A 21,507-nucleotide genomic window follows, 5' to 3' on the forward strand; every position below is an offset into this window, starting at 1 on the left:
CAACATACCGCTCTTGTAACGCATATTACTGTTACCTAACATACTACTATGTTACAGTCCTAATGTCCTACCGGCCCACTGTCCTCCAGTCCCATTGTCTTAACATGCTATTGCTCTACAATCCCATTGCCCTAATAATACACAGTCCCATTGTCCTGACACACTATCGCCTTACAGTATCATTGTCTTGACAATCTACTGTCACACAGCAATGGTCAGCAAATATTAGATTATGCCATATAAAATGCAGCCTGCAATACACAGCAGAGGGGAAGGTAGGAGAGGAGGATAGCATATCGGACAATTTTTTTTCGTAATCAGGAGTTTTTAGGACCAGGGTGCGAATTAACGGGGGCATGGAGGGGATTTCCCCCCCCCCCGTTGGAAAGTTATCCCCTCTCATAAATTCATATTAACATCCCTGCCAGGGATAACTTCTATCCTCCTCACAACATATAATTGTTTCAATACGAGTATACTTTATGAAGTATAATGTAAGCAAAGAAAATAATATTGATGTATTATCATCATCGGAAGGCTGTCAACAATCAATAACTTAGGAATTACACATCTTATCTTAAGCCTGCTCATGGATATAATTATTATTATGATCAAGATGCAAGACAAGCAACTCAGTGCGACCAAAAGGGTTGAGCCGTAAAGGTGTGATCCAAACGTGATACAGAGGTGAGTTTATTCATTACTTTATTATTCTAACTTCCAATGTGTACATTTCATCACAGTAATATCAACAGCAATAATAATAATAACAATAATAATAATAATAATAATAATAATACTAATAATACAAATAATAATAATAATTTCATGTATCGTGTTCTCCATCTAGGATTCTAGATATCATCAGAAATCTTAATTCGCACTAGGACCCAATACACGAAGAGTTAAGTCTGTACAAACCTAAGCTTATAGGAAAATCCCCTCGTATATGAGCGAAACGTATTAAAATTTTCGGCCTAGTAATAAATCTCCAGTGTTCAGTAGCTGCTTGAATTTTTCAGAGTCTAGAGCTCTCCAAAATAAGGTGAGAGCGAAAGAAAACATAGAAACAAACAATACTGTTAACATGTGGTTCAAACTTCGTCAATGTTGCGTTTTTAAGCAGTTCTCTATAGACAAATGAGGCAAACTGTGAAAGCAGCTTACTTACTGGCTTTTAAGGAACCCGGAGGTTCATTGCCGCCCTCACACAAGCCCGCCATTGGTCCCTATCCTGAGCAAGATTAATCCAGTCTCTACCATCACATCCCACTTCCCTCAAATCCATTTTAATGTTATCTTCCCATCTACGTCTCGGCCTCCCCAAAGGTCTTCCGGCCTCCCAACTAACACTCTATATACATTTCTGGATTCGCCCATAAGTGCTGCATGCCCTGCCCATCTGAAACGTCTGGATTTAATGTTCCTAATTATGTCAGGTGAAGGAATGCGTGCAGCTCTGCGTTGTGTAACTTTCTCCATTCTCCTGTAACTTCATCCCTCTTAGCCCCAAATATTTTCCTAAGAACCTTATTCTCAAACACCCTCAGTCTCTGTTCCTCTCTCAAAGTGAAAGTAGCTACAGTACAGATTTGAGAAACTGTTTAAAAATTGTGGATAAATGAACGCAAGAGCCATAGAGCAATAGCATTTCTCGAGTGATAATATTTCTCCACGGGCAATAATTGATTTCAGCGACCTCATAAGACTTCTTTGTGATCTATAACTGTAGAAGTTAAGTCTGAACGTGTGAATCGTCCAATTCATATATACCTTCTGGAGATAAGTCTGTACATATAAGTATGCGTGTATGGGGCTAAGAATGTGTCTTTCAGTCAGAAACCCAAAAACGATTTCTTGCATCACCACAATACATTTCCTATAATGAACGCAAGCTCAGTGTTATAAAAACCCTCGAGTGTGCTTACCTGAACATAATGCCGTTGTTAAGGCTGTCCGGAAGCGGGGGTGGTGAGCGGACGTACCTCGCGGCCATCTGGTGCGACAGTCCGTAGTGCACGAGGTCCACTGCGCCCCCCACGGCCTGGTCAGCTCTCCCCCCTGCGTCGTACTTGGGCGGGAAGTCCACTCGAACGCTCTTCAAGTCCGCCATTGTCTGCAATGTCCATACGTTCTTACACCTGCAACGAGGACCAGCCCTGTGATTCATTCGCACTGGCTTCTAGCTACATTATTATGACCCCAGATATCTAGATTCCTCCAACGTTCAAGTACGCCGTTGTCTCTATCTCGGTAGGCGAGGAAGATAAGTAGCAGAAATAGTATCTTGGGTAACATTTTAATCGGTTAGTGCATGAGGTAATAGCCAAGGCTCTACGCTACGAAGGTTAAGGTTACGGATTCGATTTCCGATTGAGTTATGGATTTTTCCAATTGACTTAATACTTCCGGCTTTACTGTGGCTCTGGAGTGGAGGTGCTCACGGCGGTCATATCGCCCAGTGCAGCAGACGGGCTGGCGCAGGAAATAGGTTGCAGCCGCCAAATTACTCTTCAAGAAATGACCACTCATATAAATTGAGGGAAAGAAGACAGAGGACGGACACTGGAAAGTTTTCTTTTCTCAATCGTACTATCAGGGACTGGAATGCTTTGCCTGCAGACTCTCTAAAGCAGGCATGTCAGAAATCAGACACTGAAAGTGCAGTGTATGTGCGCGGAACGCCTGTCTGTGCAGATTGCGTCATTCACGTGTTGCTCTTACCAGTTCTTAACCGGAGGGATGTACAAGAATCTGTTCTGCGCTTCTAGTGTTCAATTAAATTGACATTTGGACATTATAAACACACTTAGCAGAAGGAAAAAAACACAATTATTGCCAGTGTCTATATTTGGCAATAATTGTAACACAAGAAACAATAGACTTACTCAGTTACAATTCACAAAGCAGTCGATTGTAAAGAATAATTTATTTACATGATTTGTATACAGTATTTGAAGAAAATATAAATATTGCAGTAATTTCGAAACAACAAAAAACGAACACAGTATTTCATTTTACGTAGTAGGTACTGATTATTTCAAAGTAATACTCTTTCATTGTTCCTCAAGCATTATTGGGACCATTGGTGCACAAATGTTAAATAAATATTTTACTCCCAATTACATGCAATAGGACATTGTGAGGCTTTTACACTGGAATCATTTTCTTGCTGTATATCAATATAAATTCACATTATTATTAATAAATTGGATAAATTAAGCTTGAATTTAAATTTATATATAGTTTATTTGGAAAACGTTGAGAGCAAGTATCAGCAAGTTGGGAGCGTTGCTGAATTGAGTTAAAAGAGTACTTCACAAACTGTGAAGCGAGGACATTTTCTTTATGTCAGGTTTAAAGATTTATTAAAGTAAATATATTAAGATAATATAGTAACGTGAGATGGAAAATTCGCCATTATGTATTATTTTTCCAGAATATTTTTCCGCCTTACAAATAGTTGCTTTCTTCCTTCCCTTACAACCTCAAGATCCTCACATGTATTCCTCACGCAATATTCTCATCACTTATCAGCTTATCAAATAAAAGTTGTAAGTCGTCTAACCATTGATGGCTGTGTTAGTACAGACTCCAAAACAACATCATTGTCATGTTTGTCTTGTCGTGAGTGTACTGATTAAGAAATAAGAGCTGGCGAATATCATATTTTGAGAACTTTACTAATATGATTTAAATTCTCGCATCACTATTAGGTCCACATGATATGATGAGAGCCTTTCATTTTAAAATAATTACTGTTGGCTGAGGAAAACATCATAACAGTTATGTTACATGATTCGTGATTTCTCTTCTTCGTTATATCTGTGGACTCCTCACTTTATTTTCCATAACGCATTCACAATCACAGCTCAATGAGCACACCCGTACTGATCTGTGTTACTGAAACAAAAGCTGTTCTGCTATTGCGGGTAATGTACAGCCCTGTCGCGTTCCCCTCCAAGCCGATTCACTCCCTCCAGGTAGGGGAATAGGAACTGCACGTTGCACAGAGACAAGTGCACAATGTGCGCGACTGCACAATGTGCAGGGTTTTGACATGCCTGCTCTAAAGCATACATGGGCACAATTTTCGGTTACGTGAGGCACTCGATTTGAAATAGTTTATTTACTAGGAGAGGAGACTGCAGAGTAGGATGGGAAATATAAACTGCTGTGACCTGCGTCACCTTATCGTAATCACTAAGGCGGTCAGTGGTCAATTATTAGGAAAGCGCTTGGTTAACGTGAGAGACTCGAAAACTTTTATTCAATTTGGAAGATTAATTCGACAGCTTTAATCATAAACCTCTTTACTGTTTCTCCGTCGCTGAATTGATTTAAATCACAGGCGAGAAATTGCGTAACTAGCCAATAATATTTCATCACGTTGTCTACGTTTATTTTCTTGAATATTCTGGCGTTCCTCAAGATTACTTAATAGATTTGCACGTTCTCGATCTAAAATAATTTCAGAAAATCATATTTCGTTTTCTACGCACATTTGATTTTTTTTTTTCTAAATATCTTTTGGAAATAATACGTACAAACAACATTTAATTCCTCGTAGGCTACCTTTTAATGCAGCGTGTTTAAGGTATAATGTCGTATTTAGTATACTATGCAAATGTTAAGATCGTAAATTTTCTTCGGAATAGTACGAAAAATAGCATTTAATTTGTCTTACCTTCTAATTCAGCATGTTCTTTATGACATAAGGAGTAATGTCGTTGTATATTAAATTTATTAATGCCTAATAGAAATTTCGAGCATAAAATACATCGTATGTTCTCCCCTTCTAAACAGCAAAAAAACTCTTCCTCCCATTTCTCATGAAATAATCGTTTTCTAACGCGTACACACTGCTTTGATAATGCCATTATGCCACCACTGATATTGCTTATGAAAGTGATACAGAACCTGCCCACGCCTAGGAGCTACGTGAGGGAGGAACGGGGACTGTGAAGATGATGTCACTCAGAGCGATAAGCTCTGTGAAAGTCAGTGAGGCACAAATTCTCAAGTGAGGCACGATGCCCATCTATGCTCTAAAGGTATTACCAATAACCAAAAATGTATTTAAAAATAGGCTTAAGGACTTTACTAGTAGACGGTAGTATATTATATACATTCATTAAAGGGTGTAATTGATATTTTGTTATTTGAAGTGTTGTATCAGTGAAGAAGTGTGTTGTGTCAGTGAAGTGTGTTGTGTAAGTGAAGTGTGTTTCTGTCAGTGAAGTTTTATAGTTTATAGTGGCAGTGCAAAGTATTTGAACAGTGAAATGTTTTTGAAGTGTTAGTGAAATCAGGATAGTATCAGTGAAATGTATCGTAGTTCCAGTGCAGTGAGTGAGTTGTCAACGAAATAAGTGTAGTGCTGAAAGGTCCTTGTGCAGGTATGAACATATCATACTTGTGGGTTTTAGTTCGAACTTAGGGTTAAGATACAAATTAGATTTACTTTAAATGTTATTTTAAGTGATCGTGCTTCATTTAATTTAGGATGTTCCCTGTTGTTATTTATTATTATTATTATTATTATTATTATTATTATTATTAATTGTATTTTTATTAATTGTGTTTATTATTAATTGTCATTATTGAGTGTAAAGGCTGGTTCACAATAAACCGGGAACGGAAACGACAACGAGAACGGAAATAATGTTAAAATAAATATATTTAAATGTGAGCATTCACAATAGTTAATTGTGAATGCCCACATTTAAATACATTTATTTCAACATTATTTCTGTTCTCGTTCTCGTTGTCGTTTCCGTTCCCGGTTTATTGTGAACCAGCCTTAATTAGTTACCACTGCTACCGGTTATATACCCATTTGCAGTGTGAATAAATACATACACTTACAAATGTAAATAGAGTGTCGCGCACTCACAAGGTACATTCGCGAAGTCCTGACCGTTAATGGTATAAAATCAGATACGATGGAAAGTTCAGATATAATCAATGTTTATGGTATCATTTGTAGCTGCCCCTAGTGCTAATATACAATGTTTATGAGCCTAGACAGATATTGGTATAATAATGAATACGGAAGAAACTCATCTATAAATAATGATTATTCTTAATTTTAGTTGTCTTTACATATACTTAAACATGTTTGTGAGAGTTGATGTAGAAATCCGTCAAGCACAAATGTAAACGACAATAAGCACATTGGATGAATGAAGCATTTCTGCAGTTGGGAGTTGAGCAACTCGAATCTTCAGTGTTCAAAATAACATTGGTAGGAACTTCAAAGGCATCACACAGCTTTCTTCCAGGCATGCTTAATCATGTTAGTGAATATGAGGGCACTAATGCAGATGACACAGTTCTCTATACAAGACATTATAACATTATTTTCGCTTGTCAACAAATGCAAGCAGCTCTTGATTTACTTACTCAATGGTCAACAAAATGGCGAATAAAGATTAATGGAACTAAATCACAGGCAGTGGTTTTCACTAAAAGATTCCCTCACTTACCAGAAGAACTCACAGTTCAACAACAAAACATACCTTTCAATTCGGCTGCAAAATATCTCGGCGTTTATCTTGATAGAAGACTGACTTATAGACAACATATAGGTTTAATCAGAGACAGAGCTTTTCAACGTTTCATGCTGCTGTATCCTCTTTTCAAAAGTCGGATCTCTCTTAAAATCAAAGTTTTATTATACACTTGTCTGATCCGCCCATACATGCTATATGCTTGCGAAATCTGGTCAAATACACATATACGTCATATTAAACGACTGGACGGAATACAAAGATCAGTATGTAGGACAATCACGGGAGCAGACTATGATATCAGTAACTCTCAACTATATGAGTTACTAAATATAATGCTATTTAGTGATTATATTCAAAATGCCAGAACCAAATTTATACAATCTGTAAAAACACATCCAAATCCACAGCTCAATAGTTTAGTAATTTCTAGTGTTTAATGTATGAGTGATTTCTTGTAAAACACTTCACACCTGGTGAAAGTGTTGAATGTAAATTATATATATTTTTTATACTGAATCATGTATTAGGTTACATACATCTTGTAAAAGGCATGGGTCCATTTTGCGACCTGGTACTTAAATAAATATACATTTCTGAAAAAAAAAAAAAGGGCACTAAAATGATTATGGATAAATGCATGCAGGTTGATGATAGCGTTACGGCTCTGGAGGTCAATACCAATGTTGTCGAATAAAACTCTTTTACAAAAATGTTTGGCGAACTTCTTCCATCCTACGGTTGAACAAGGGAAGCTGCACCAGGTGGAATGGTTGTTACCAGTATATGTTTATAGGGGATTACGAACAGCAAATGCAGTTGCAGAATTCTCAATGTCTTCTTGTGATTGAAAATGTTTGTAAGTTACAAAGTGCCTAACTTTGCGACTAACAATCTTGTGAACTGCCTTGAAATTCCAAACTCAAGTTGATCCAGCTTTGAAATCAAACACTATTTTTAAGTTTGATCAAGAAACTGGAAGACGCCACTATCATTGAAATTTTGGATGATGACGAACTGGTCAAATACAAATGTGAATATTTTATTATATGCTGACGATGTGGCCATGATTCAAAATAATGAAGATGATCTACAGAGATCTTTGTATTATTTAAATATTATCTCTCAAGAATATGATTTTATAATTTATACAGAGAAAACTAAAATTTTAGCATTTTGGGGAAAATCACAAATACGTTCTAAGATTAATTTAGAAGGAAGACCGTTAGAACAAGTTGAAAATTTTAGCTATCTTGGTTGTGACATAAATACAAGAAATAGATCTGAAGATGATGTTAACAAAAACATATCAAAATTTCAAATGATGTGCGGCACTATCCATCGGACATTAAAGAATAAAACAAGGAAAGATACCAGAATTAAATTTTATAAAACAATGGCTACTCCTCTCCTTCTTTATGGATTAGAAACTTGGGTAAACACAAAAAGAATTCAAAATAAAATACAAAGTGCTGAAATGACATTTTAAAGGAGAACAAAAGGATGTACAAGATCTGATCGCTTTCGAAATGAAGATATCAGAGAGGAACTACATATCTTTAGCATGAATGGAAGAATAAAGGAACATAGAGATAGATGGTTCCAACATATAAATAGAATGGAGGACACCAGACTATCAAAACTCTTATTAAATTACAAAGCGACTGGAAGAAGAGACGTAGGACGACCTAAGAGACGATGGAGGGATAAACTGTGAAGCAGGAACAGGCAATATTGCCTACTCCGTGTAGTGAAGATGATGATGATGATGATGATGATGATGACGACGAACTGGTGCAAATTGAACAAAATGTGAGAAACTGAAGGTCATATTGAAGTACGTGTGGTCTCATTTTCAAGAGGCAAGGGCTAATTTAATTTCTGTGCATGATATTTATATGGAAGAGTCATTGGCTAAGAAGAAACTGCCTACTGAAGGAAGCACTGAAAGGAAAAGCGAACGGGAGAAAAGTTCGAAACAGAAGAAGAAATCAAATAATGATAGACATTATTAAGATATATGGATCATATGCGGAGACTAAGAGGAAGGTGGAAAAGAGGGGAGATTGGATTGGGTTTGCAGTAAAAGGCCTGAATTAATGAATGGATTAAAGATATCCATTATGCAAATCAAGCTTTCAGGTATAACTGTAAAGTTCATTTGAATAATTTCGAGGGAAAAATTGTTCCGGAGCCGGACATCGAACCCGGGACCTTTGGTTAACCGTATCAACGCTCTACCAACTGAGCTACCCGGGAACTCTACCAGACACCGATCCAATTTTTCCCTCTACATCCACAGACCTCAAAGTGGGCTGACAATCGTCAAGCAACCAATATTGAATGCACACTAACTCTCTGTGACTTAAATTGTGGTTTTCTGTTAACGAACAGTGACGTGTATTATGAAAATAAGTTTTCAGGTAAAGTTGATTTGAATAATTTGGAGAGAAAAATTGTTCCGGGGCCGGGCATCGAACCCGGGACCTTTGGTTAAACGTATCAACGCTCTACCAACTGAGCTACCCGGCAACTCTACCAGATATCGATCCAATTTTTCCCTCTATATCCACAGACCTCAAAGTGGGCTGACAACCGTCAAACAACCAACATTGGGTGCACATTAACTCTCTGTGACTTAAATTGTGGTTTTTCTGTTAACGAACAGTGACGTGTATTATGAAAATAAGTTTTCAGGTAAAGTTGATTTGAATAATTTCGAGGGAAAAATTGTTCCGGGGCCGGGCATCGAACCCGGGACCTTTGGTTAAACGTATCAACGCTCTACCAACTGAGCTACCCGGGAACTCTACCAGACACCGAAACAATTTTTCCCTCTATATTCACAGACCTCAAAGTGGGCCGACAATCGTCAAGCAACCAATATTGAGTGCACTGCACACTAACTCTCTGTGACTTAAATTGTGGTTTTCTGTTAACGAACAGTGACGTGTATTATGCAAATCAAGCTTTCAGGTATAACTCCCTGTAAAGTTGATTTGAATAATTTGAAGGGAAAAACTGTTCCGGTGCTAGGCATCGAACCGGGGACCTTTGGTTAAACATATCAACATTCTACCAACTGAGCTATATTCATTATGTTAGAAAAGTGTTTGTCACATTTAAATATTTTTGGCAAGGTTGCAGACGTCTTTTTTAATCGGAAATGCTATTTTTAAAACCTGGAATAAGCGGGTTTTTAAGGAAATATCCTCTTTTTTTTTTTTTGCGCCAAAGAAAACATCTTGGGTATTTAGTAATAACACAGTCTAGTATATACAGTCACGAAGCTCAATACATAGCAAATATGCAAACATTAGATAGTTGCTCACCACTAGGATCGCTAATATCGCCTCATTACAGGCAATGCAAAATAGTACCGGCACAGTCTATTCTTTCTAGCACTCTCAAAACTCAAGCTTCGTGACTGTATATATAGTCCCGCCGCTCTACTTTCCGGCACCCAATCACGTTACAGGTCGGCTACATTTAAACGTGTACGTCTTGTGATTCGCTGACGAAGACGTCATGCATTTCCTAAGGCTCGATAAGTACTTAGTATAATCGCCCGCCATTTTGGCTCTTTCGTTGGCGTTCGCAGAAAGTACACGAAGACGTTATTTGCCGCTCAATTATTTGCTGAATTACAGTGCATTTGATTTATTATCATAGGAGCTACGACATGATAATGTTTAACGGTGTGGCAAATAGATTCCTCGTCTGTTAGCTCGGCAACGAAAGAACAAAAATGGCGAACGATACTACCTACCTAGACTTTATAGAGCCTTCAGTTCCTAAGACGTAAGCAAAGAAGAGGAGTCACGCCGGGAATAAAACTGTTCACCGTTTGTCTTCTTCTCATTGCTATACAATTCAATTAACAAAATAAAACAACAGTACAAACGTTATTATTCAAATACAATTCTCTAATAATAGTACTTTTTCTTATACATCGGAGATCCGCGGCGATTTTTGCATTTTTTTTACTAAGCAACTTTTCAATTCGCGGAGGTTTTGTTGGTTTTGTTTTAGTACCAGCCTATCGCAAACATGCTTTCAAGTGTTCATCACTTAATTGGCTTCTGTGACGTGACTTTGTAAACTTCATTAAAGAAAACAGTGTTTCGCATAAGTAGGTTGTCCCGAACATGCACAATGTTCTTGCAGCAAGATTGTGCAGTTTAGGAAACCTTTCTCGTGGAAAACAAGTATAGAAATGTTTAATACTTTTTCTGTTTTGATACTTATCCTTTAGCTCAATATCACTTTGTAAATCAAGTATTTCTAATTGTGGCCCAGCAGGAATGTCCAGGACACTCACTGAAAAAGGTGTTGAAAATATCTTAAATTGTTGTTCAAGTTCTCTCGTATCCTGAAATCTACGTTCGAAGCCTTGGCACAATTGTTGCATTATTCTTATATATTCTTTCAAGGCCTCTATCAAGTTTCCCATGTACATCCATAAATAAGGCAATTTCATTTCTAAGTGCGAGAAAACGCTCCAGAACTTTTCCTCGACTTAATCACCTTAGCTCGGTATGGTAGAGTAAATCCCCATACTCACTGTTAATATCATCAAGTACTGTCCTGAACTCCATGTGATTGAGTCCTTTAGACCTTATGAAATTAATTGTTCGCATAACAACATCCATTACATTGCTAAGGTTCATGTTTTTAGCACATAAATATTCCTGGTGCAAAATGCAGTGCACCGGTGCCCCCAAGCGACCTCGATAGGTTCCACCACTGATAGACTGCAGTGTACAACTGTACTGCCCGCAGTGGAAGCCCTAAGCAGGCCTGTATGATCTCTCGCGATCTTGACTCGACCTGCCGGAGCCTGTAGTAGACTGTGGTTATAATATATGAATGTGGTATTCATTTTTATTTAATATCAATGATATGAAAGAGCAACAATGTCTAATTGTGAAAGCAAACTATTGTTTCCTGGCAACCTTCAGTCACTTTTCATGCCACGTTAAAAGTTTCGATTTAAAAGTCTTACAAAAATAATATTTGCGCGAGTGAGAATCGAGAGTTTTTAATGTCAACAACTTGTCAATTCTTAGTTGCAACATGGTTGCTGTCAAGTTATGATCAGTGTGTTGTTTATTAGTACACCAGGAACATTGCCGAAACGAAAATATGTTCGTAATTAGTATTTAGGGAAACTAATTGCAGTCTGAAAATATAAAACAGACTGAATATCTCATCCGTCCACCAGCCACATGTTACAGCTGCTAATAAAGGTAACATTTATATACACTGTACTGCATGTATTTAAAAGTAATTATCTAACCGCCGGCCGTGGTAAATTAACTTTCCAATAATTATTTGAATAGAATCAATAATATTGCTATTTATAATTACCTATTTAAGAGGGAGCTGTGATCTGGAAGGATACTAAAACGTAGTAAAACATAGAAACCTGCGCCTTCTTTAAAATTGACAATTATTTTCACAAGAAAGGACCTTAGAGAAAGTTATTTTATCCACACAATAAAATTGAAGCACTAGAGTTGTAGTTCTGAATTCTAGGACATGTGTAAAATGAGGCCAATTATGTCAGGTGAAGAATACAATGCGTGCAGTTCTGCGTTGTGTAACTTTCTCCATTATCCTGTAACTTCTTCCCTCTTAGCCCCAAATATTTTCCTAAGCACCTTATTCTCAAATACCCTTAACCTCTGTTCCTCTCTCAGAGTGAGAGTCCAAGTTTCGCAATCATACAGAACAACCTTTAATATAACTGTTTTATAAATTGTATTTTTATTATTAACGTTTTAAATTTACGAAGGCAAGGTTTACACGAAAATGATTATAATAATAATGATAATAATGATAATGATGATAATGATAATAATAATAATAAACTAAAATGGAAAATAATATTTATAATTTACCACTTTTCTCCCTGGGTTTACTGAGTTTCTGCTCACCAAAACAAAATACCGAAATAGACTAAATGGAAAATAAAAAATGAGACTATAACTTTCCGCTATAAAACCATATACAAGGTCCTTTTAAACTTCTTAACTGTTTATCTACAAACAAAACTTTTGCAAAACACAACTTTGAATAAACGTTTCTTCGTTCGAAGGGGAAAAACAACAGTATTATTTATTGTTGATTTAGTGTGAGCTATGAAGGTCATTTTAAGATCAATTTGGTTTTTATTAAATGGAAACAAACTTTTTTCATCAGATTCTGATTTTACGCACAAAGCAAACAATTATTGTTTGAGGTAGGCCTATTTTTTTTTATCAAACTCTTACTTTATAAAATATTTAACGAGATTAAAAAGCAAGACACGGTAATACTTTGAAAGACTGTATTTTAGGTTTATTTTCTGTTTACCTTCAACATAAACAGAAACTTAAGGTACTGCAAACCCAGAAATCAGATTTCTTTTGTTCACTTTTCACATACATTCGCTCGTCAACTTATTTCAGTAAGTACGAACTTCTTAGTCCTACAATAGTCGTTGAAATAGTAATACAAAAAAAATATTTTTTTTGCCTATAACTTAATACTACTCTTATATTATATTATATTATATTATATTATATTATATTACTAGCCGTACCCGTGCGCTCCGCTGCACCCATTAGAAATAAATATAAAGTAATTACATAATTAAAATAGGACGTTTGATCCAGGGAACATTCGTGTTTGCTAGAAGGATAAATCGTTTAATATGTTACTTAATTTAAATTGTATTTAAACAATTAAAATACGGTCATTTTGGTCCAGAGAGCAATCATTTGGTGAAATGACATTTCCTTTAACATGTTTTTTAATTGTTATTACATGCAACCATAGATTAATGAAGATTGGCATATCATTTACTTTTAATGTGTATACTTTGTATTACTTGCTATATGTTTCAGAAATTACTGTAATAACATTGTAGAATTATGTCCATCTAGAGAAACTACACTTTCCAATGGTGAAATAATAATTAGCTTCCGATATTACTTCATACAAACACAGAAACATTCTCTTAGGCTATGTTTAATAGCTTTCGATTGATGTTGTCCAAGGGCCCTTATAGACGAAGTCATTTGTTTTTTTTTTTTTTTTCAGTACAGCGCCTTAGATGGCTTTGTTATTGTTATTTTAAAACTCATTTATCTCATTAAATATCAGTCCTATCAAAATTTTGTACAGAATAAAACTTATCGGAAATTATTTTTAAAGAAACTTTTGTTATGTAATATGTTTCATGAAAATCAATAATAAGCGAGATATTTCGATTTATTTAATTCAGGCCCCCTAATAACTCCTCTTTTAAATAAAGTATATTGAATGCCATATAGCCTAAAATCTAAGTTTCAATGAACTTAATTTATATTCCAATTTTCATATAAATCGGTGCAGCCATTATCGCGTGAAAAGGTAACAAACATACAGACATCCAGACAGACAGACATACAAACAAAAATTTCAGAAAAGCGATTTTCGGTTTCAGGATGGTTAATTATACATGTTAACACCAATTATTTTTGGAAAATCGAAAATTACCAGAAAAATTTTGGCTACAGATTTATTATTAGCAGGGAAAGGATTTATATGTAAATACATATTTACTTATAAAGCTAATATAATTTATATTTTGCATTATCTTTATGTTTCACAATGTGTAGGGTTGAAAAATCCTACTTTTATTTTCCATATTTTTCCATATTTTAGAGTTTAGTACATATTTTCGTTAATTTCCATATATTTTCCATATTTCATATAAAACAGTCCATATTATATTAGGTTTAACAATAAAACAAAACAAAATTCCATTAACTTTTAAAAATACATTTCAACAATAGAGATTTAAACACATGTTCAGTAATCCCTTTAACATCAGAGTTATTTGAAAATTAGCAGTCCTATCAACAATGGGAAAGTAAGTTACAAAACTGTATTAATTTAATTTAAAATTTTTAACAGACTTCAGTTGTGCAGCTCAACAGTTAAATGCCAGTCAGAGTACACATAGGTTCAGTTTTGTAAATCATACTATAAAGACGGTAAATATGCCAAAAGTACGTCATTCAGTCAATTTAAAATCAAAACTAACAAGTTACATTTCAGAATTTAAAGAAGATGGTTTATCAACTGACAATAAAATATTATTTTGTAATTTGTGTCAGTGTGCAGTATCATCTACACAAAAGTTCCTGGTGCAACAACACATTACAACTAGTAAACATCAGGCCAACAAACAACTAAATTCCAAGCAGAGACAATTGTTTTTAACACAACCAACAACATCGAATGTAAGATCTGAGTTTAACATCGACCTGTGCCGTTCTCTCATCTCAGCTGATATTCCTCTCTACAAACTAAAGAATAAGGTCTTCAGGGAATTCCTTGAAAAATATACTCAACATACAATCCCGGATGAGTCAACACTTAGGAAGACGTATGCTCCATCCATCTACGATGAGACAATACAGAAGATAAGAGATGAAATTAAAGATAGTTCAATTTGGGTTTCCATTGATGAGACTCCCGACAAAGAAGGTAGACTTGTTGGTAATGTAGTTATCGGTTTGTTAAGTGAACAATATTCTGAACGAATTCTTTTACATTGTGATGTTCTAGAAAAGTGCAATAACAAAACTATAGTTAAACTGTTCAACGAAGCTATGGGTATCCTGTGGCCAAAGGGTATTATGTACGATAATGTGTTATTCTTTATTAGCGATGCTGCCCCTTATATGGTCAAAGCTGGACAAGCATTATCTGTTGTATATCCTAAATTGACTCATTTTACTTGTGTGGCGCATGCATTTCATCGTGTGGCAGAAGTGGTCAGAGACAATTTCCCTAAAGTAGATTTGTTGATTTCATCAGTGAAAAAAGTATTTCTCAAAGCTCCCAGTAGAGTTAACGTGTTGAAAGAAATGTACCCTGAAATTCCATTGCCACCAAAGCCAATTTTAACTAGATGGGGTACATGGCTAGAAGCAGTTGAATATTATGCCGAACATATAGACTCTATTAACAATGTTCTCCTTGCATTGGACTCTGAAGATGCAGTCTCAATTGATACTGCGAAAACAGTTACCTGTGACATAAGTGTGAAGAATGACTTAGCTCACATTCAGCATACATTTTCATGCATCATAAAAACGCTCAAAAGTCTCCAAAATAGGCACCTTTCACTATCTGAAAGTTTTGAAATTATAAATAGTACTGTGGAACAACTGAATCGTGGTAGAGGTAAAGTTGCAGATGCAGTAAGAGCTAAGGTGGACACTGTACTTTCAAAAAACCCTGGATATGAAGAACTACAAAAGGTTGTTGCTGTGATGAGTGGTGAATCAACAGTGAAGATTAACTTGGACTTATCCCCAGCAGACATTGTGAAATTGAATTATGTACCAGTTACTTCTTGTGACGTCGAACGCTCTTTTAGTCAGTATAAATCTATCCTCAGAGACAATAGAAGAAGATTCACTTTTCAGCACTTGAAAGAAATGTTTGTAACCTATTGTTATGGTAACAGACAATAAAAATTGTGTTTTGTTGAAACTACATTGGAAGATAAGATACGTCCATTATATTTTTTGTTTAGTTTGATTAAAATGTACCAATATTTAACGTACATAGTCATTTTTTTATAATTTTAAGTCCATATTTAATTCCATATTTTGGTAAAAATCCATATTTAATTCCATATTTTGGTAAAAATAACTACATATATATTTACATATTTCATATATTTTTAGCCCATATAAATCCGTTCCCTGATTATTAGTATAGATATGTTATATTTTATGCTCGACCATGCCGAACTGTAGTAATTATACACCTGGTAGCAGTCCTTTAATGCATGTAATTTAAGTACTTACTTACAAATGGCTTTTAAGGAACCCGAAGGTTCATTGCCGCCCTCACATAAGCCCGCCAGCGGTCCCTATCCTGTGCAAGATTAATCCAGTCTCCATCATCATACCCCACCTCCCTCAAATCCATTTTAATATTATCCTCCCATCTACGTCTCGGCCTCCCTAAAGGTCTTTTTCCCTCCGGTCTCCCAACTAACACTCTATATGCATTTCTGGATTCGCCCATACGTGCTACATGCCCTGCCCATCTCAATAAATTACAGGTGTTTTCAGCCAATGACAACTCAGCTTACAGGTATTCAGCCAATGACAAGTCAGCTTTGTACCGTTATAAAACCGCAATTATCGATTATTCTCGGACATGCAATCGAAAGAGAATTAGCGAAAAGTCACGGAGGCTGGAAATCCAATACTGTCGCAGAAGGTTATGTTCTGTTACTATAATAATTAGCGTTAATTGTAAATAATATTCAAATAAATTCAATTTGTCATCTCGTTTTTCAATGTCGAATTCAATAATCAAGGTTATACCAAGTTTAACGGGATTACACAAGGTCAATGACATTATTGTTCCTCGGAAAAAATCAATACCTTCGCGTCTGCGCACATCTCACAATTCACGACCTAGAACAAGGTCACTTCCGATCTTGTCAGATACAAATAAAATGTATACATCTGAATAATCTCACGTTAGAAATATGGTCGAGCATAAAAAGTCGCATGAAACTCACCTATAATGGTAATTAAGAAGCTCGTATGAAAATTATGAAACTCGCTTGCGCTCGTTTCATAAACATCCATACTCGCTTCTTAATTACTACTATTATAGGCTCGTTGCATAATGTACTAATATATTACATTAAATTATATATTACATTACATATTATATGATATTCTGTACTTACTTACTTACAAATGGCTTTTAAGGAACCCCGAAGGTTCATTGCCGCCCTCACATAAGCCCGCCATCGGTCCCTATCCTGTGCAAGATTAATCCAGTCTCTATCATCATACCCCATCTCCCTCAAATCCATTTTAATATTATCCTCCCATCTACGTCTCGGCCTCCCTAAAGGTCTTTTTCCCTCCGGTCTCCCAACTAACACTCTATATGCATTTCTGGATTCGCCCATACGTGCTACATGCCCTGCCCATCTCAAACGTCTGGATTTAATGTTCCTAATTATGTCAGGTGAAGAATACAATGCGTGCTGTTCTGTGTTGTGTAACTTTCTCCATTCTCCTGTAACTTCATCCCGCTTAGCCCCAAATATTTTCCTAAGCACCTTATTCTCAAACACTCTGAACCTATGTTTCTCTCTCAGAGTGAGAGTCCAAGTTTCACAACCATACAGAAGAACCGGTAATATAACTGTTTTATAAATTCTAACTTTCAGATTTTTGGACAGCAGACTGGATGATAAGAGCTTCTCAACCGAATAATAACACGCATTTCCCATATTTATTCTGCGTTTAATTTCCTCCCGAGTGTCATTTATATTTGATGATATTCTGTAGGCCTATTTAATATTTACTTTCTTATAAGAAAAGCTGCCTTTACATTCTGTCCAACTCTTTCTTATATAGAATTAACGCTCAAAGTGAATACTGTATATCCATGAATGATGTGTCGACATTGCAGTATTCAGCATCACAGCCTTTTGTGTGAGGATGTATGTTTGGACAGGTAGACAGAATGGTTACATCTGTCATTTATATATTATTTTAACCTCAAATGTCAGGAGGTTGCGTATTTATTCCCCATCTCTACAATTCTGTTGAAAGCTGTGGTTTTTCTGGATGCGCTGACAGTGAGTTATTGCTTGTTATGTTATGCGTTTTATTATTACTATAATCATATCATCATATTATTGTTAACATTAACATATCGGAATTGCGAAGTCACAATGTGTTATATAGTTCAACATCTGTAATGGAGAAGAAAAATAAGATTGTGAAAAAGAAAACTGTTTTCATTAGCATTACATTTGTGAAATCGAAACATGTTAGAACTTAGATTTTCCATTTAATAATATTCATCGTAATTGCAAACTTAGTTCAAATTTTGCGCTGAAGAAAAGTGATTATCAACATAAGATTTGTGAAGTCTCGAGGGATACCTTCATCCCAAAACGACATTTGCCGCCAAAGGTCTGGTCTAATTATATGGTTGGGTTCTTTCAGAGGTTTTTGACAACTGTAAGATGAATGCGAAGTAAAGAGATAGGTATGGAATTAAATCCCGAAAAAACAAAGTACAGTATATATGATTATGTCTCGTGACCAGAACATAGTACGAAATGGAAATACGAAAATTGGACAGTTATCCTTTGAAAATATGGAAAAATTTTAATACCTTGGAGAAACATTAACAAATATAAATCACACTCGAGAGCATATTAAACGCAGAATAAATATGCTATTATTCAGTTGAGAAGCTTTTATCATATAGTCTGATTTTAAAAAAAAGTTACAATTTATAACACAGTTATATTACCGGTTGTTCTGTATAGTTGTGAAACATGGACTCTCACTTTCAGAGAAGAAAAGAAGTTAAGGGTGTTCGAAAATAAGATGTTTAGGAAAATATTTGGGGGTTAGGCTAGAGGGATGAATTTACGGGAGAATGGAGAAATTCACACATGCAGAACTACACGCATTGTATTCTTTAGGAACTTTAAATCCAGACGCTTTAGATTGGCTAGGCATGTAGCACGCATGGTTGAATCCAGAAATGCATGTAGTGTGTTAGTTGGAAGATCTGATGAAGAAAGACCTTTGAGAAGGGCGAGACGTGGACAGGAGGATAATTTTAAAATGTATTTGAGGGAGGTGGGATATGATGATAGAGACTGGGTTAATCTTGCTTAAGATAGAGACCGATGGCGGACTTATGTGAGGGCGGCAATGGAACTCCGGGTTCCTTAAAAGCCATTTGTATGTAGTAGTAATAATAATAATAATAATAATAATAATAATAATAATAATAATAATAATAATAATAATAATGTTTTATTTTCGCTGGCAGAGTTAAGGCCATAAGGCCTTCTCTTCCACTCAACCAGCCTTAATCAATACAATACATATTTAAGTTACGAATATTTACACTACACTTAAAAGGTTCTCCAGCAATATTCTTCAGTTAAGTTTTAACGACTAGTAGATTACATATTTATTTAAATTTAGATAAACCTATAAGGTAAAGTAGTAACTTATTTTATGAGCTAATTTAATTCAATCAATTATAATATGTACTAAGTAAGGTGAATATCAGGGCATTAATTTTCGAATTCTCGGCTTCATTTCGGCAAATACAATCTCGCTATCACCAAATTCAACCGACGCTAAATAATATAACAGTTGATACAAAGTCGTTAAATAACAGAAAAAATATAAACATAGGAGTCGTTCTTGGTGATATCATGATTTCCATATTGGGTCGCTGGATCTCAAATTCCTGGGTTCAAACCCGTCGAAGGCGATGGATTTTAAAGAGTGATGATATCGTTAGGATGGCTTCCTCTCGGAGGTAAATAAATCTGGGAGGCCCGTATCGTAGGTTTACGGCATGAAAGATGACTTCAGGGAAAATTTCTCATCCATTTCTTGCCCAAGTTTTAGTTTTTACGTTGAATTCTAGAGTAGAAAACGTCGTTAAATAAAATTTTGCTACTACTATGATGTTGGATAATGCAGGCCATCACAATGACAACGACGAGCCTTAAGGTAGACTCGAACTCATGACCATGTGTTCATAAGCATCTTTACAGCTGAATGTTTCAGCGGCTGTCAATTATTTTATCCATGACCATAACGAAAAACATGCCTTTACTAAATACTTTTGCGTTTGTAAAGTAGGCTTTTATTCAGCATTACTTTATTCCACTAGTGAGACAAAGACTTTACCTCACGGTTTGAACTTTATCTCACAGTTCATTAGTATTTTTCTAGTACCCGGGCACACACATACACGTTTCCATTGAACTATTACTCAAGAAGTTAATATATTAGTTACTAGATGTCACTACCTCTATTTCTTTGTTACCATTTTTTTTTAAGATTTATTTTAGGTCGCATAACTGCTGGGTCTTTCTGCGACCACAATATTCATATACAGAACAATACAAGACAAGCAGTGATGATTACAAACAAAGTACACAATATATTACAATGTATCTAGAGGTAAAAAAAATAAATAAATAAACAAAAAATTAATAAACAGAGTATACGAGCAGTATAAATTTTACAATTAAATCATATTATACAAGGAAATTTCTTACCATTTATTACCAATTCTTACACTCAATCTTGTTCTCTTTCCTCTATCTACTACGTCGTAATTCGTGCATTACATCCATATCTAATATGTATTTTTTTTTTAAATTTTGTAATAATTTACCTTTTGGGAGGCAAGGAGATTTGAACCTGCGAAGTTGGGTTTATAGGATTTTATAACAACACGCGTTAGCCAACTGAGCTAAACAGACACGATGATTAATTACGTTTTAATATTCCTCTTAAGTTTACAGAAGTAAAATGTGAAATTATTTTAGTCACATTAGTCCCGTGAACGCTTCTAAATAATCCCTGAAACTTAAAAAAGACGAAAATACACGTTTAAAATGAAAAAAATGTATATTACAATTGTATAATTAATTATAATTTGTTATTTATCCAACGCCTTAGATACCATTCTTCACTATTCATGGCCTCCTACATCATGACCTACCTAGTATACGTATCGATTGTAAAATCCATGCCATGATATGTGATTATATGAGGACTTATTTTCAACATATTATCACAGTCTACTATATACAGTCGCGAAGCTCAATATGTAGTAAAAATGCAAACATGGGTAGTTGCCCACCACTAGGATCGCTACTATCGCCTCATCATCGCAGATCTCTCTCCTAGCAGACGACAAAATATGTTACACTTTCGTTGTCGTGTTCTTTTGGAAAAATTAACACCTTCCTTCCATTATTGAAAAATTAAATGCATAAAGTTAATTTATTATTTTAATGAAGTATATTAAATTCCATCATAAACTCGAAGATACCTGCAAGAAATAAGTTAATAGTCCACACCTGTGGAGTAACGGTTAGCACGTCTAGCTGCGAAACCAGGTGGCCCGGGTTCGA

The 21,507-nt window shown here is 35.4% G+C and overlaps 1 protein-coding gene across 1 annotated transcript in view; it reads right to left on the minus strand.

Moving 5' to 3' along the window:
• Positions 1-21,507, minus strand: part of LOC138694989 (ATP-binding cassette sub-family G member 4-like) — a 124,868-nt gene that overhangs the window by 82,894 nt on the left and 20,467 nt on the right. The window contains exon 2 of the mRNA XM_069819235.1: positions 1,929-2,141. Coding sequence (XP_069675336.1) covers positions 1,929-2,113 — 185 coding nt within the window. The 5' untranslated portion in view covers positions 2,114-2,141. The remainder of the gene's footprint in view (positions 1-1,928; positions 2,142-21,507) is intronic.

Source organism: Periplaneta americana, chromosome 2 (assembly GCF_040183065.1).
Source record: "Periplaneta americana isolate PAMFEO1 chromosome 2, P.americana_PAMFEO1_priV1, whole genome shotgun sequence".
NCBI lineage: Eukaryota > Metazoa > Arthropoda > Insecta > Blattodea > Blattidae > Periplaneta > Periplaneta americana.